The sequence below is a fragment of the Coenobita brevimanus genome, chromosome 6 (assembly GCF_032717465.1).
Source record: "Coenobita brevimanus isolate Jiangsu-jjx chromosome 6, ASM3271746v2, whole genome shotgun sequence".
Taxonomy (NCBI): Eukaryota; Metazoa; Arthropoda; class Malacostraca; order Decapoda; family Coenobitidae; genus Coenobita; species Coenobita brevimanus.
Genome location: NC_136959.1, coordinates 65,817,025 through 65,833,459, shown reverse-complemented (window position 1 = coordinate 65,833,459; position 16,435 = coordinate 65,817,025). Strand labels below are relative to the sequence as shown.

Below are 16,435 nucleotides of genomic sequence, written 5' to 3'. Positions count from 1 at the left end.
GCGGCCGTGCTGGGTGGGAGACACTTGGTGCACGTGGTGGTGTTCGAGCACGACCCTAGACCCTTCCTGAGGGAGGCAGCCCAGGACCAGCGTTGGAACCCAGAGTTCCTCATGTTGGTGAACCTCGGCTGCCAGCATGCTGAACACATCGTTACTGATAAAATTTTCTCTCATATACAACACCTGATTCTTGTCTGTCCTCTGCTGTCCATGGTCACAAACCTCACCAGAACTGGGATTTATACCTACCTCCCTTATGCCGAGACTGACAAACTGCGTCTGGTTGAAACAGGTGTGGGGGAGGTGTTTGTGGACAGGTTTCCTAGTTTCATGGGGGTGACGCTGAACCTGGGCACGTGGTTCGACGACTACCCTTACTTGTATCAGTCCAAGACAGGTGATGATGGTGTGGGTGACGGTGTGGCGGTGGAGATGCTGGATGCCCTGGCTGGCACACTAGGGTACGAGTACACGCTGACCACAGAGCCACCGGATCTGCAGTGGGGTGCGCTGGAGAATGGGTCATGGACGGGGATGCTGGGTATGGTGCATCGACGGGACAAGAACTTCACCGTCAACTCCATGACGCTGACGGACGAGCGGATGGAGGCGCTGGATGCTAGTCACCCTTACTGGATGGAGGGTTTTGGTCTCACACTCATTACACCTCCTCCATTGCCTCGCTGGCGAGCCGTATACTATCCCTTCCACGGCTTAGTGTGGCTCACCTTCGTGGCCTCCTTCACACTGCTTGTGGCACTCATGGCTTTACAGGTCAGTTCCAGCATGTAACGATAGTATTCTGAGAGGCTTTGAAAGTTTTATAACACTCTGCAAACAGTGTCGATAATGAAATGATTCTAGCAGCATTCTAGACAATGTTAAAGTGTAAAAAATCATTAGCTTAGGAAGAGGTGTTACCAAATCATGAAAGACATCCTTAATCACCAAAGTATTTGTCTTGCTTTTTCCTACAGTTCGTCTACCTTAATTTGGCGGAGATTTTCGTCACTGAATCTTATTTCCCGTGGCTCAGTGGCAAAATAATATTTTCCGTAATACTTTAGCGTGAATAGTGGCATGTTCTAGTGTTAATCTTTGGTTGCAGCTCAACATTCAAGATGGTGAGATGGTAATTTTGTAACCCCTAGGAAGGGATGTCCATGACAGAACAACGTCCAGGCTATTTATGTTACCATCTTTCCGTAATATATTCCTGTTCCCCTCCATTATCTGTTACATGTGTGCTTTTTTTTTTTTTTTTTTTGTTATTAGTACAATTGAGTATTTTATTTCGGCTAATATCAGAGGATTTTACTCAGCAGAGGAAAACCCTACACAGTCAGAGGGTTATGCACCGAATACAATCTTCCTTAACCACCAACATTATCCTCAGTCTCATTTTCTGCAGCTCTTTCCGGGATCCTATCTGTGTGAAATCTTTGAGTGTATCTAGACCAGCTCATAATAGCCATATCTCTTTATCCATCCCGCACGACAACTAAGTAATCATAGAGCAGGTTGCTGTTCAGTGATGGAGCAACTCTACCTAATCCTTTCACTGTAAAAACTCTCTCTCTCTCTCTCTCTCTCTCTCTCTCTCTCTCTCTCTCTCTCTCTCTCTCCAGTGACGATAACTCTACATTGAATGACAAGGCAAATGGTTTTCCGTATCTCAGGAAACCATTTACTAGGCTGGGTGGTAATCATATAGCCACATGACACATGGTGGTTAAGTGGGTTAAGGCGCTCCAACTGAGTGGGGTCTGTTTGGGTTCCACCTGACGGATGGTTGTGATTTATTGCTCGCATATTACCACCCAGGAGAAATTGAGGCTGGTCACAATTGTCTTAAATGTCGGGACTTAGTAGCCCAGTCACTGCCCCCTATGTTGTTGTTTATATCTGACAAAATGGGATTGATGATGATGATGATGATAAACACTCGAGCCTCGTATGGCTCTCTATCAGCTGAATAAAACGGTTTGGCAACATTAGGACCATGATAGAGCTAACACACGCCTCATATGAGTCCCTTTCAGCTGAATAAAACTGTCTGTCGTTAGCGGCAATAGTGTACTAGGGCTGTTTAGATCATGAGAAGATTAAGTGTGACCATCTCAACAGAAAGTTTAATTTGGCAAAAGACTTTTTTCTGCTGAATAAAACTGTCCAATGTTAGCTTCAGACATACAAGTAAAATACGTAGATGCGGCCATATCTAAGAAAGGATAAACATGAGAGTGCGTATGGTACTAATACGAACACACCTTTTGAGGACAACCCTTGCTGAGACTGTAATCAGCTTTTCACTTTAACGAGCTTTCATCAGCCAAAAACAAACGTTTCACACCATTTGAACCGATCTGACTCAATCTTCGTTTTTGGCTGTGAAACTTGATCCTTCCTAAGAAAGCATGAATACATTTTGTTCACATTTCTTTAGAAGGAACAAGTTGTACAACCTGTCAGTCTGGAGATGTTTGTCAGTAGGCTACTTCATTAAGATCGCTGGAGAGAAACGTACTGTACAGTGAAAAATTGGATGTCCGTAACAGAGTTTTCATTAACATTGCTGGCTGCAAATCTTGCGCAATCAACAGTGTATATACTAATTAAGAGTAACTACTGGCGAGTGAAGTGTTCAGGGTGGCAATATAATGACCACTTTGATACTCCCGTCATTGGTCGGGATAGCTCTAGCATTTCTTTTCACTAACGCCAGACGATTTCGTTTAGTTGAGAGTGAATAATCGGAACCTGAGAGTGATGGTTGTATGTGTCAGGGCGGCGTTATGGGCGATGGTGTGGTTGCTGGTGTGAGTGAGGCGTGGGCGTACCTGGTGCGTCCGGTGTTGAGCCACAGTTTGCCGCGACTGCCTGACCCCACAGCACAGTGGCAGCGGGTGTTCCTGGCTACCTGGATCCTGGCCTGCCTCATCCTCACCACAGCATACACCGCCAACCTCATCGCATTCCTCACTATACCGGTGTATCCAGAGCGCATCCAGACATTAGAGCAATTGGCTAACAGCGAGTTCAGGTGAGTCAGGTATAATACCCCCAAGTGCCACATGTGGTGCTGTGTGCTTAACTAACGAATGACCACGGGTTATGTTCGTAAAATACCCCGTGGGAGAAGCATGCCGTCAATTAAGACAATGTTGAACATGATTTCGGTTGCAAGTATGGTACTGTTAGCACCGTTAACTCGTAAACTGAAGGTTCAGGACCCAAATCAGGTTGAGGCACAGTATAAACTTTCCTTTAACAACTCACTATCCTCGTCAAATACTAGAAAATATGCGAATCAAGAATTTATACAGAGTTCACTCAGTGACGATTACATGTTATAATATGATACGAGTAATGATAGAAACTGACAGAGAAGGATGAATGTAGTGCCCCTGAGATGCAGCTTAATAATCTTCTCCAGGATATGTTAATGATGCTGATTTACAATTGCAGAATAACCATGAGCGATTATGGGGACTTTGTGGACGGCGCGTTGGTATCCTCAGAGTCACCCGTTTACCGCGCCTTGGGTAAGAAGTTGGATCTCTTCAGTGGGTACGACACTGTGATTCATCTCATGGCCACAGGATCGCACGCCTTCCTCGACCTCTACTCCTATAATATCATCACTGTCGCTGCTGAGTACAAGGTTGGGCTTTCAAACACATACGCACACATACAAGATGGTGCGTATATTGCATCCCATGCAAGACTGAAAAATCTTGTGCGTTGTTGGAACCCTTCAGTCTGCTGACGTGAGGAGCGCAGTTATTTTGACTACACCACAGCATTAATGAACATAAAAAAGAAGACAGTAGACATGGAAATTGTTATGGGGAGTAGAAACTAATGCAAGGCAGACATATGGCTTAGGCTTTTAGAAAACCACTGGGTTAAGGCCGAGGCCGAGGCCTTCCCAATGAAGGCCTCATGAAACCTGATAACTATAACTATTTTACATTATTTTAAATCCATGTTAGGGGAAAATCTAAGATATTACTTATCCGGTTCTTGTGTTGCCTTCCTTTCAGTAGAGAGTAATGATATCTGACATAGAATTAATTTGCCAATAATGACAATACTGTACACAGCCGAACTCTGGATACTGATCTAAAAAAATGTATTCTTGTATTAAGGTTAGGCAAGCGGACCACATCAAAAAGAGCGAGATGATCAAGAAAAGAGGGAGAGAAGGTAGGTGAGGTAAGGTATACGAAAGTTAAGCAATACAGTGACAATAAAATGGTGGAAGAAAGGTGTAGGAATGTTGACATAAACAAAGGCAAGAGTGTAGGTGAAGTAATGGACACGAAAGTTAATCTATACATAGACGTGAAATATCAGAAATACCTGAAAAACAGACACTTCTTTATGTCATATTTACATATATCATGACTTTATATTATATTAAAGAGAGCATCCAAATAGACATAAATACCACAGCAAGGAAGGATTAAATACGGTGGAGAAAGGGAGAGTCAGTAGACAAAGGGGAGCACTGTAAAGGTACAGGGCCATCTGAGAGAGAGAGAGAGAGAGAGAGAGAGAGAGAGAGAGAGAGAGGGGATGCAGGGATGTTAATTATGGGGTAAGCAAGGGTAGGCCATCCCCTTATAAAATGTATACTAGAGAAGTACCAGAGTACCATACTTTGAAAATAATATCCTTAACTTCCATATAATCACTATAGGCAGGGTGATGGTATAGTGAGACTAGGGTCTTATACTGACCTTCAGTACAACCAAACACTAACATCTCAAGTACAGCACATACTAACATAAAGCAGAAGAGCAAAATATTTTGAAAATAACGTTCTTAATTCCATTTAACCACAATAGGTAGGGAGGCAGTATGACTGGGCTAGGGTCTTCTCTCCAGAGAGAGAGTCACCTTGTCTTGGCCTCAGAACTACCACGAGGCGTGTACACGTATCACCTGGTGTCTAGCTCGAGGTAGAGGACATGGGCAGGTTTGGAGGCTGAGGTCGAAGTTGTGGTCTTGAAAATGTGGCCTTCAGTCCGAGGTCACATGATCGAGGCCATAACTCAGCCTCATGCCTGGCAGACATCCATAACCCTGACTGAACCGTCCCAACAACACACGAGAACTCACCTGCTGAGAAACAGAAGAGGCGCAGTACATGAACCTCCTTGTATATAGGATTTGGACATACTTATCCCTTATCTACACACGATTTCTTGACCTTCAACTTTCATCATCGTCGTTGCTAAGGACAGCATTGGGAACACACACACACACACACACACACACACACACACACACACACACACACACACACACACACACACACACACACACACACTCACTCACTCACTCACTCACTCACTCACTCATCGAAGGGAAAGGGTAATGAAGTTTGGATGTTGAAACAGTTGACATTATTTCGACTGGATGAAAACTTACACTCATGTATTCACTTTTTAAATAATTGTTCTTTCATTCCTCGAATTACAGCAGTGCAATAATGCGGAGAATCCTTTCAAACAGTTATATGCCATCTTCATTGCTAAATATTTTTTTTCTTATGTTGCTAGGAGTGGCTTAAGGAGCTCCTGGTGGATATGGCCTTCAAGGGTTTACGCCCAAGGAATGAGTGGAGTTCATTACTCAGTACCAACCACGGACAAGACACTGGTCACTCGCCATAAATGTCTGTAACATGGAGCCTAACTTTAGGCCCCTAGGAACTAACAAATGATTAGATAATAATTATCCAGATCAGTACATATACGGGCCAAAGTAGGGCATGGGCACTATAGTAACTAATCGTGGATGTTTGGAAGAAGGGACACAGCCTCCGACCCCTACCACCACAAGAAAGTATCCGTAACTTGGCTAACCTGAGCAGCATCGTGTAGCAATGACAGTCAGTAAGATGCCGTAATAAATGTGGGGAAACCTTTCAAAAACATGGATGCCAATGTTGTTGATTTGACCTATATGACGAAAACTTCAAACACTGCCGTTCAGTTTTTCTATTACTTTCATTCTGCACGTTACTGGTTATTAAAAAAAAAAAAGTTAGGTCTATCAGCATCTCAGAAAATGGTACCCAACAGATCCGCAACGTTTACATGCTACGGGAACAGCTGTATCCTGGGCACCTGTGTTGGTACTTTCAGAAGAACACTGCGTGGAAATACAAGTTCGACCACGGTATCCAGCGCCTGGTGGAGGGTGGTCTCGTCTCACACTGGCTCAAGGTACTGTCCAGATAGCTAGGATCGTTACAGAGGTAGTAAAGAGGAAGGCAGTTGAAAATCTGTTGCTGAGCCCCAGGACAGACATTCCTCAGTAGTGGAAATTGGTAGTTCTCATGCGATATTGTTGTTGTAAATTTGTTCACCATGTCCCAAGAGTAGCTTAATAAAGATAACCACCAGTCTCATTTTGCCCCCGTCAAAGTGTAAGGGCCCGAGGCTAGGCTACCGTAGTGTAATACATTTAAAGGCAGATTACCAACCTACTTCCCTTCGTGGGATTATATGATTGAAACGCCTCCAGACACAGGCCTCTTAGGGGCTGAACCTATCGTTAATCCCTTCGAGGTGTAGGGACCCAAGGCTAGGCTATAATAATTCAGTACATTTTAAGGTAAATGACCGGACTACTCCCTTTGTTAGCATTACATGATCGAAAAACCCCCAGTCACCTCTTGGTTAGCAGGAACCTAAGCAAGGCCGTCACACTCCGACTGAGACGTTCTAACCACTCAGCCACTAAGCGCATCTGTTATAATAATAGATCACGCGTGTAAACATTGGAGGCATAGGCCTACACTATAAGGGACATGAATGCCGTTGGCTTATGAGAAAATGGCATAAAACAAGGGTAACTTAGGAAAACAGACGATCCGGTTTACGCTGCATCGATGCTATCCTGTGTTAACAATACTGTATTTATTTCACCTAATCCTTAGGTGGGAAGAAGAGGTCATGATGATGATGATGATAATGATATATTCTGCTTATTCCAGCTGACCTGCGGAGACACTGTTCTTTACTGCTGTGCAAATACTGGTAAATTTAATAGTGGAGGCAGACTCCATGAGGCGCTTAGCCAGTGCTCAACTACATAACTTAGGCCTTTGAGGCTGTGACGGGTTTTCACCTAATAAACTGAGATGCATGACCACTGCATCATCCAGGTTACCACAGTTACATCCTCTGGGCCCTAAGTAGTATACTTGATAGGTTACTCACTTTAAGAGTGGATGGACACCTGAGTCAAGTAACGCTAGCTGTCCACATCAAGATTTAACCCTTGCTGCTGAAAAAAATAAATAAATAAATAAAAAAGGTCGACCAAGGAGCTTCATTTCTCACAAGGTAGGTCCTTTGGGCAGAATGAGGAAGAATGATTGGCAAAGGAGACTGAAGAAGACGAGAGAAACGAGCGGCAGGTGTACACTCGATCAAAAAAGTATCTTCAATCAGATCACTGATGCTTTCATAATGAGCGCTGTTGTTGTTTGTTTTTTCTAAGGCAAATATTTCTGAATGACTGGCGAATTTCGTATATTGTAGGCTACAAAGTTTCATCTTCATGGCCTACGGTAGTGATAAAAACAAGACATGCACATTTACGGAAATTTACTGAATATTTTCAAACGGCTTGTTCATTGTTTCAAAACGTAAAGATAGAAGAAAATGAGCGGCTACTTTAAGTGGCTGTACTGTACATGGGTAGGAGCCAAGATCAGCAGAAGACAAGAGGTCAAGTCCCCTGCCTATGTGCAATCTGTGTGTGTGTGTGTGTGTTCTTAGATGCCATGGGGCTGCCTATAGGCAAGTTGGTATCTGTGTTTCCTGCACTCACCCCAGGATCCTCAGAGGCGATTTGCATAGTACAGTATACTAAACCATCACCATTCCCCTCACGTAACTCACGCTCATTTTCAAGAAGAATAAGAAACGAGATTTTTTTCTACATCCACTTTTCCATGTCCCTAAAAAAAAAAAAAAAAAATTATATCGATAATTTTTGCCCAGTCGTAAGAATTTTCTTTTACAGAAAGGGAAAACATCGGAAAATTATTTGATCTTGAGAAAGAAATAATGATATCGGTAATTATTGCCCAGTCGTAAGAATTTTCTTTTACAGAAAGGGAAAACATGGGAAAATAATTTGATTTGTCCTTTCCTTTAAAAAAATGTTACGACAGTGGAGGTCAGTGAGGGTTGTCTATGCGTTTGGCTGACGAGCTGCCGATGGGAAAGATTTTAAACATGGTATTAGTTTTTTTTTCTTTTAGCTCAGTGCACATAGCGTGACCGGCGGCATGTTCAAAGTTTCAAGGATTAGCTTGACCTAGTTTCATCCTGGTAAGAAAGAGACGTAATTGTAGAGGGCGAAGGGGACTTAACACCTCGTCCACAGCCATGTATTCTGTACATTACACCTCATTTTTTTTTTTTCTGATGCAGACTGTCAATATTAAAATAATGTAAATACATCAGAATGTGAGGGTGCAATATGCAAAATAAATCGCTGATTCCACATAGAATACGGGAAAGTGAATAAATAAATAAAATAAGAACTTCGGACTACATCCACGGACTACATCTCATAGCCCTTTCCCACCTTCCTTACCGGTAGGATTTATTTTGTACAATCCATATCAGTATTCTCTTGGATGTGATTAACATATTCCCAGTGTCGACGGATTGGACATCGGTAATACTGAAAAGTATATTGAGTCATAGCCTCAGTAAGTTATTGTGAATGGTATTAAGAAGCTCCCAAGTCAACGAGAATATTACATGGGGTTGAGGTGGGGCTTAGGCCTATTAGTTTACTGGGAGTGCCAAAGACCACATGTGGTTGACGGGGCCAAGTTAACGATGTAATCTATCATATTCTGGCCACTGTTATGGTTGGAGTGGCCTTATTTTTTTTTTTTTTATTTTTTTTTTTTAAGGGGAGGGTCTTTCCGCCTACTGATTGTCATATCAATTTTATTTTCAGAAAAAGACTGCCGAGTTACTGGGAAGAACAGAAGCAGAGGAAAGATCCTCCATCCAACCCCTCTCTCTCAAACACCTCCAAGCTGCTTTCCTCCTCCTCCTTCTGGCATCCTTACTTGGCCTCCTTGTCCTCTTCCTTGAGATAGTCCACCGTCAGTGCTCTCTAGGGAAATAAAATGTTAAGCATTGTACCAGTGTATTATGTAGTGTTACAGGAAGCAGTTTAGCATTTTTCAGATAGCAATGCTTTAGCAATTAAGTTTTTAAATGAAAAGTTCAGTACCTACATTGGTATCAAAATTTGGTGTGGGTAGGAAGTTATTTTTATCTTGGTAACATTTAGCGTACTGGATGACGAAAAAGTGAGAGAAATGATACTCATACTTGAAACTTCCTCTAAAGAATATAATTAAACACCCGGTTATTTACCCGTTCAGTGACACCCAGCCACAACCCCCACTGTCTACCTTCCAGACTGGTCGGCAGCATACTGACCAATTTGCCTTGCGCTCACTCGGTATAGAGAAAGTAAGTATAATTCCTGCGCCAGCTGATAGGTGGCGTATAAGAGGTTTAGGAACAAAGTACAATCGCTTTATGTGTTTAGAAGCTTCAATAGTTCTCTAGTATGTGTATATTAAAGGTTTTTGTGCATTCGAATCCTCTTTCTTAACCCTGGGTGAGAAGTGCAATAATCATTAAGTCGAGTCCGTGTCCTTATGAGTGTTCGTAGTCGTTCGTCCTCGAAGTGTAAATCTTTAAAAGTGAATATATCAGAGCCGAGGCGTAAATGACAATTGAAAACATAAGCATGGGGTGAGTATGCAGTGGATTCTCTCACTTTGTCTAGTTTTAGCTTATTCGACCTACATTTGTGGAGCTATGAGCAGATTCCGTGGCAACCCAGCCCCCTCTGGGATGGTGTGTCTGGCTCAGAATCTGTCAATAAAAGGGATGCTGGGAGAGAGACACCTTGATCTTATTGCCTCTCATACGAGAGCTTTCAGTTATGTTCGAGAGGAGGTCAGTTTGTGTATGGATGCATGTTGTATGGGTGGTTATGTATCTGAAAGGTGTTTTATATGAAATTATTAGTGAATTGTATCAGCTTACGTCTGGCGATGATCGAAGTCCATTCCCCGTTTAATACTATGGGTTCACTACCTTTCCCTGAACAGTGACAGTTGAGAAACTGATGTTTAATGTAAACACCAGTGATTACAATTTTAATGACAAATGGGCACCAAGGTGCCAAAAAAATCCAGAGTTAACACTTTATGGATTGGTTAATTGTTTAAATTTATATGATTTATTGGCTTAGAATTTAAACACTGTTCTGTACAATATTCACTCAGTTAATAAGTACAGTATGAGTGGCTTGAAAGTATTATCTCAGATGTTTGGTTTCTGGGAAATTGGGAAGAAACAAGTTGGTACATTTCAGGGTGAACATGGATAGAATGTTCAGTTCAGATTTTCATTTAAAGCCAACAGATTTATGTATGATATGTGTGCTTATACTGTATGAACCACTTTAAAATAAATTAGTGAAGGAACGTTGTGGTGTGGATGTGGATGTGATGTAAAGCTTTAGGAGAAATACATTGAGGTGATTTAGTCATGTGGAGAGGGTGGAGAGTGAGAGACTAATGAGGAGAGTATTTGTGAGTGAGGTGGAGGGGGAGAGGGAGGGAAAGGCCAAGGATGAGATTGAGGGATGGAGAGTAGAGGTATATAAGAAGGGGGAGGGGGTGAGCTGGGAGCAGGGCAGTGAAATGGCTGGGGACCAGGCGACATGGAGATATTTTGTTTGTGGCCACCCCTTGTGGGATTAATGCATCTGGCAATACGTAGATAGTATTTTGCCAGCAAGCTAAGCTTGTACACCAGTTAACTTAATCTTGATTGTCTATTTATACCAGTACCCTGTCTTATTCACCACCAAAGTCAACCTTAGTTCACCACAAAATTGTAGTTCACTCCTTGACATAACTAAAGCTTAGTTAGGCTAACCACTTAACTGTAGTTCACCACCTAATCTAACCTAATTGTGGTTTGCCACCTAAATGGAGGAGACACAGTCTTAAGCTTGCTAAGCCTGTCCACTGGAGGACTATAATGAAGGGAAAATGGTTCTCAGTTTGGAAGACACTAGCAGAAAAATATAGTGACAACCATCAATAGCCATGTTTAAATCTAGGGATGACAAACATATGGGGCTAGAGTAGTGGATGGCTGGTTCGTACAGTAGAGGCGGGGACTTGACAAAATTCTTCTTATTCCTCCACTAACCAATACTGGGTGAGCAATGCTAGGTGAGCTGTAACTATCATTTACCACAATAGTAGGTGAGCTATATCTATCATTTACCACAATACTAGATGAGCTGTAAGTATCACTTACCACAATAGTAGGTGAGCTGTAGCTATCATTTACCACATAGTCCAATCTGACAGTAGATAACCACCTAATGTAACCAACAAAAACAGTTTATCATCAAACCTAGCCTAACCATAGTTCACCCACCCTAACCCAGCCATAATTCACCTAATCCAGATTAACTGTAGTTCACATAACTTGACCAATCCATATTTCATCAAACCCAGATTAACCAAGCCTAAATGTAATTCACCACCTAAGCAATGTAACTATGGTAGCTAATCCCTAGGGAGACATAGGATCACCTAATTTTGTATTTTTTTATTTTTTTCCTCACTGGTAGCTCTTTATCAGATTCTTTGAATATTTGCTGATTGCATCTTCAAGTTCTGATGTTTTTTTATTTCTTTTAAAACTGGTGAAAAGCACTTAAAAAATGGGTGTTTGTGTACAATCCCAAATGGCACTGATAACAGATGCTATCTTGTGGTGCACAAAGACATGTGGACTTTATCTTGGAATGCCATTTTTTAACAAAATTACCCTTATCAATGCCTGTTTATCCAAACAGCCTAAATTGTCATACTTAACCTTACTTATCCCAACGTATTTGATCCAAACCTAATCCCATCTTCAACTTACGGTAATCTTTCCCTTATGTAATCATATTTTCCTTGTTTACGATGAAATTCATACTCGAAATTGCATTTCTGTACACCTTTACATAGTCATTGAATCAGTTCAAGGGTAATAGAAATTTGTTTTAATTTTTAAGAAGTTGTCTTGCCTCCTTAAGGAATACTGTAGCTAGTTCACTTTTTTTTTTTTTTTTTTTTTTTTTTATGCAAGGAAGAAGGAACTAAAGGCCAGAAGCCTGGAAGACTGTTCCCTTTAAGAAGAAAGAGAAACAAGATGTATAACACTTACAGAGAGCCTAACTAACCTTATCCCATTTACCACCAAATGCAGCTTATCTAAATTTGCCATCTATCTATCTCTATCTATCTATAGCCCGACGCCCTAATCCCGCAAAGGGTGGCCGCAGACAAAACGCCTCCGAGTCACTCTGTCACCCACCATTTGACTCCCCTCCCCCCAACTCACCCCCCCCTCCCTCATATACCTCTCAACTCCATCCCTCCACCTCATCCTCGGTCTACCCCTCCCTCCCTCCACCTCACCTACATACACCCTCTTAGTCAGTCTTTCATTCTCCATTCTCTCCACATGTCCAAACCACCTCAGTGTATTTCTCCTAATCTTTTCAACCACATCCACATCTAACCTAGGTAAATTTTTAATTTTAGTCAACATAAGAGTTTGAAGTTAAAAGTAAAGTATAGTTTTCCATTTTTTTTTTTTTTTTTTTAATGAATTACTTTTTATTTTCATTTCTGTTGAATGTTCGATTAGGCTAGTTCTGGTGAAACCACACCTCTCCTGAGATTCTAATATTTTTCAGTGGATTATATGTCAGAATTGCCCAAAACATCAAAAATAAAGGGTACCGTAATTGCCAAACCCATATTATTGTATTCAGAGTAGCTACGGTATAGGGGCCCGATGCTAGGTTGCAGTACCGTACCCTACTCTGGAACAACAAAGGGTAGCCTGCTAACTTGTGCCTCTGGTAGCATTTACATTATATACCTCTGGGACTTGATCAGTAGTGTGTAAGCCACAGCACATTTGGACCTGAGAGTTCTACCACCATGCATCCAGGTGTCATTAAAAAAGATACAGTGAAAAATTATAATATCAGCCTTAGCAACCTATTCTAGACCAAACCTGGGTATCCTAGCTATATTTGATGTATAATTGATTGAATTCTCGGAGCACAGGCTTATCATCACGGAACTAGCTCTAATCCACAAGTGACTACCACCACTGTGCAGTATTGAGAGGTGAGTTACATGTAATTTGCAACAGAAAAGCCATAATAGAGATGTACCAGTAGCTTAAAATTGTTGAAACTACAGACTTACTGTATGGTAAAGGCAGATTTGCTGAGATTGTTGTCTTGTTTGAAACTAGAATAATACCATAAACTAAACTAAACTGACAATCAAAATTAACCTTTTTGACCACTTACCATATATTCCATCCAACCCATCTCTAACTTAATTTTTCCTAACAAGTTCACAATCTAACCAAACCTGAGTTCACCACTTAGCTTACTGTAGCTTTAGCCTCTGATGAAACTTATCATAACCTAACCTGTTTCACCATTTGACTATATAGGTTTTAGTTTATAAGCTAAGCTTTGCTTACACAATATAGGACACCACCTGCCATATTCTGACATAATCTAGCATACTCTGATCATACAACGGTTAGGGTATAGCTGTTCATTAGTTTATTGGCAGAGGTACATAATTATACAGTATACCTGTGTTTTAATTATGGTTAATCTTGTGCTTAAATTTGTTGGGGTAATGAAAATAAAATTAATATACAGTACTGTATATATCTATCTATCTATTTATCTATTGCCAGACGCCTCAATCCCGTTTGGGGTGGCCACAAACAAATCGCCTCCAAGTCGCCCTGTCCCCCGCCATTTCACTGCCCTGCTCCCAACTCACCCCCCCCTCTCTTATATACCTCTACACCCCATCCCTCCATCTCATCCTCGGCCTCCCCCTCCCTCTTCCCCCCTCCACCTCACTCACATACACTCTTCGTCAATCTTTCACCCTGCATCCTCTCCACATGGCCAAACCACCTCAGTGTGTTCCTCATAACGCTTCCTATCACATCTACATCCACACCACAACGCTCATTTATATCCTCATTCGTCAGCCTGTCTCTCCATGTGACTCCACAGGCTCCTCTTAAATAACTCATTTCCACTGCTCTCACTCTTGACTTGTGTCCAAGCTTCACTTCCATACGTTAGAGTTGGTATCACAATACTGTCATGTAGTAACTTTTTCACTTCCATGCTCACTTCCGTTTCTTATCACTGCTTTCAAAGAACCAGCAACCTTTCTTCCCTGCTGTACCCTTTCAAGCACTTCACCCTCCAAACCTCCATCCTTACTCATCACACTACCCAAGTACTCAAACGTACTCACATTTTCCAATCCCTCACCATCCAACCTCGCTGTACATTCACTGACTTCACCTCTCTCAAAGACCATCACTTTACTCTTCCCTACATTCATCTTTAGATTCCGTTTCTTACACACTCTCCCATAGTCATCCACCAAGCCTTGCAGCTCGCCTTCGTCTTCACTCAACAGCACAGTATCATCTGCAAACAACAGTATATATATATATATATATATATATATATATGTATACGGTATATACAATATACAGTACATATATACAGTATATTGTATATGGTATATTTTGTATGAGTAAATTGGTAAATTGGTGAAGTTTTGGAGATACTGGCAATCCTTAGTACTATGCAGTGCAGTTTAATCCAGGAATTTAGGCTATTAAAAGTATGATAGCCTTTTTCCATAGTTAGTACCATACACTACTGTACTGTGCAGCAAATTGGAGGAAAGTGGTGAATTAGTGTAGTAAGAAGCAATGGAACTCTAATTGCAATTTTTTTGTGCCGTAACCCTATTTATTGGGAACTTGTTTGCAAAGAGAATGTCAAAAAAAAGGCTATTTTTATTAAGGATACACGGTATACTGTAGTTAGATTACGGTATGAATTTTTACCAGCCTGTCATTTAAAACTTTGGTCTTGGCTGTAGTATTTTTACCTTTTGATTTTATAAATCAGAGTTTAGTAATACTGTAGTACAGCACTCTAGTATCACATTACAGCATTAGCTTACCCCTATTATTTGTTTAATTCAGTGATTAGCTGAGGCCCAAAGTGTATTACAATTCATTATTTTTTTTTTCCTGTTATGTGAAGTGGAGAATTTCTGTGATACAGATCTATGTATATCTATAGCCAGACACCATAATTCCGTATGGGGTGACCTTTTGTTTTTGAATAGTTTTTTTTTTTGGGGGGGGGGGAGGGGAGATACCTCTTCTTAGTATAAGTAAGGGGTGTTAAAAGTGTCATTACTCTTTACTGTGGAAGTAGCCCAGTTACTACTATAATTACGGGGAAACTGGCAAATAAGCATCATACAGTAGGTGGCAAGTAGAGTGTGACAGGCAATTTTTCTTTAATCTGCTAAAGACCTATTTGCGAAGATGAAAGTAAATTCCGGTAAGGTCAAGTTATTAATGGGGACTAACTGTACTTTATGTGGCTTCACTGTTACATGTCAACTACCAGTTTTTACTAGAAAGTGCATTATTATAAGGATTGTTTTAAGCATAGCTGGAGATGGGGCTAGAGCTGCCACCATGGCTAGGGTAAGGAGTGGTTGGAGGAAGTTCAGGGAGCTGTTACCTCTAGACATTGCGAGGGCCCTCCTTCCATGTTTAGGGATCTTTGTATGTGGCATGTGTTGGGAGTGTAAAACAGTAGGGTAGTGAGACCTGGGCAGTAAAGGAAGGAGTCCCAGTATATCATAGACTCATATGTACAGAAATAGTTTTATTTCATTTCGTTTATTATGGCTCCAACTTGCTTGCATGTGTTGGCTTGGGTCACCTAATGGCAGCTCTCCATGCAGCTTGATTTCTGACAGCCTCCCTATTCAGTCGCATATCCCTTAGGCCACACTCTATGACCTCATCCCAGGTCTTTTTCGGTTTGCCTCGCAACCCTGTCCCAAACATTCACACTTCTCACTTCCTGCATCCAATTGTCATCCCCCATCTTCTCCATGTGACTAAACCATCTCAGTCTACCTCTCCTCATCACAACACTAATACACTCCAGTCCCATTCTTCCTCTTAACTCTTTCATCATAAATGACATTGATTAGATGGATGCTTAGTGTCCTTGAATGCGAGGCTTGAGGGGGACAGGATTACGATTGAAGAGTTGAAAGGAAAGATGGGACACACTGCACTCTAAAAGCTTCCACGCCTATGCCTGTGCTTGGAGCATTTGGGTGTGAGCGAGTTACTTCTCCAGTGACAGAAAACGGTGTTCTTTGGTCCTGCTGATCCATTGCCCT

The 16,435-nt window shown here is 41.6% G+C and overlaps 1 protein-coding gene across 1 annotated transcript; it reads left to right on the top strand.

Annotated features, from left to right (window-relative positions):
* The first annotated feature begins 309 nt into the window (after window positions 1-309).
* Window positions 310-10,901, top strand: LOC145401657 (glutamate receptor ionotropic, delta-1-like). The gene is made up of 6 exons (XM_080273850.1): window positions 310-774; window positions 2,787-3,043; window positions 3,469-3,664; window positions 6,096-6,239; window positions 9,004-9,147; window positions 10,881-10,901. Exons 1-6 carry the CDS (start codon window positions 331-333, stop codon window positions 10,899-10,901), a joined length of 1,206 nt encoding a protein of 401 aa, XP_080129976.1. The 5' UTR covers window positions 310-330.
* The last annotated feature ends 5,534 nt before the right edge of the window (window positions 10,902-16,435 follow it).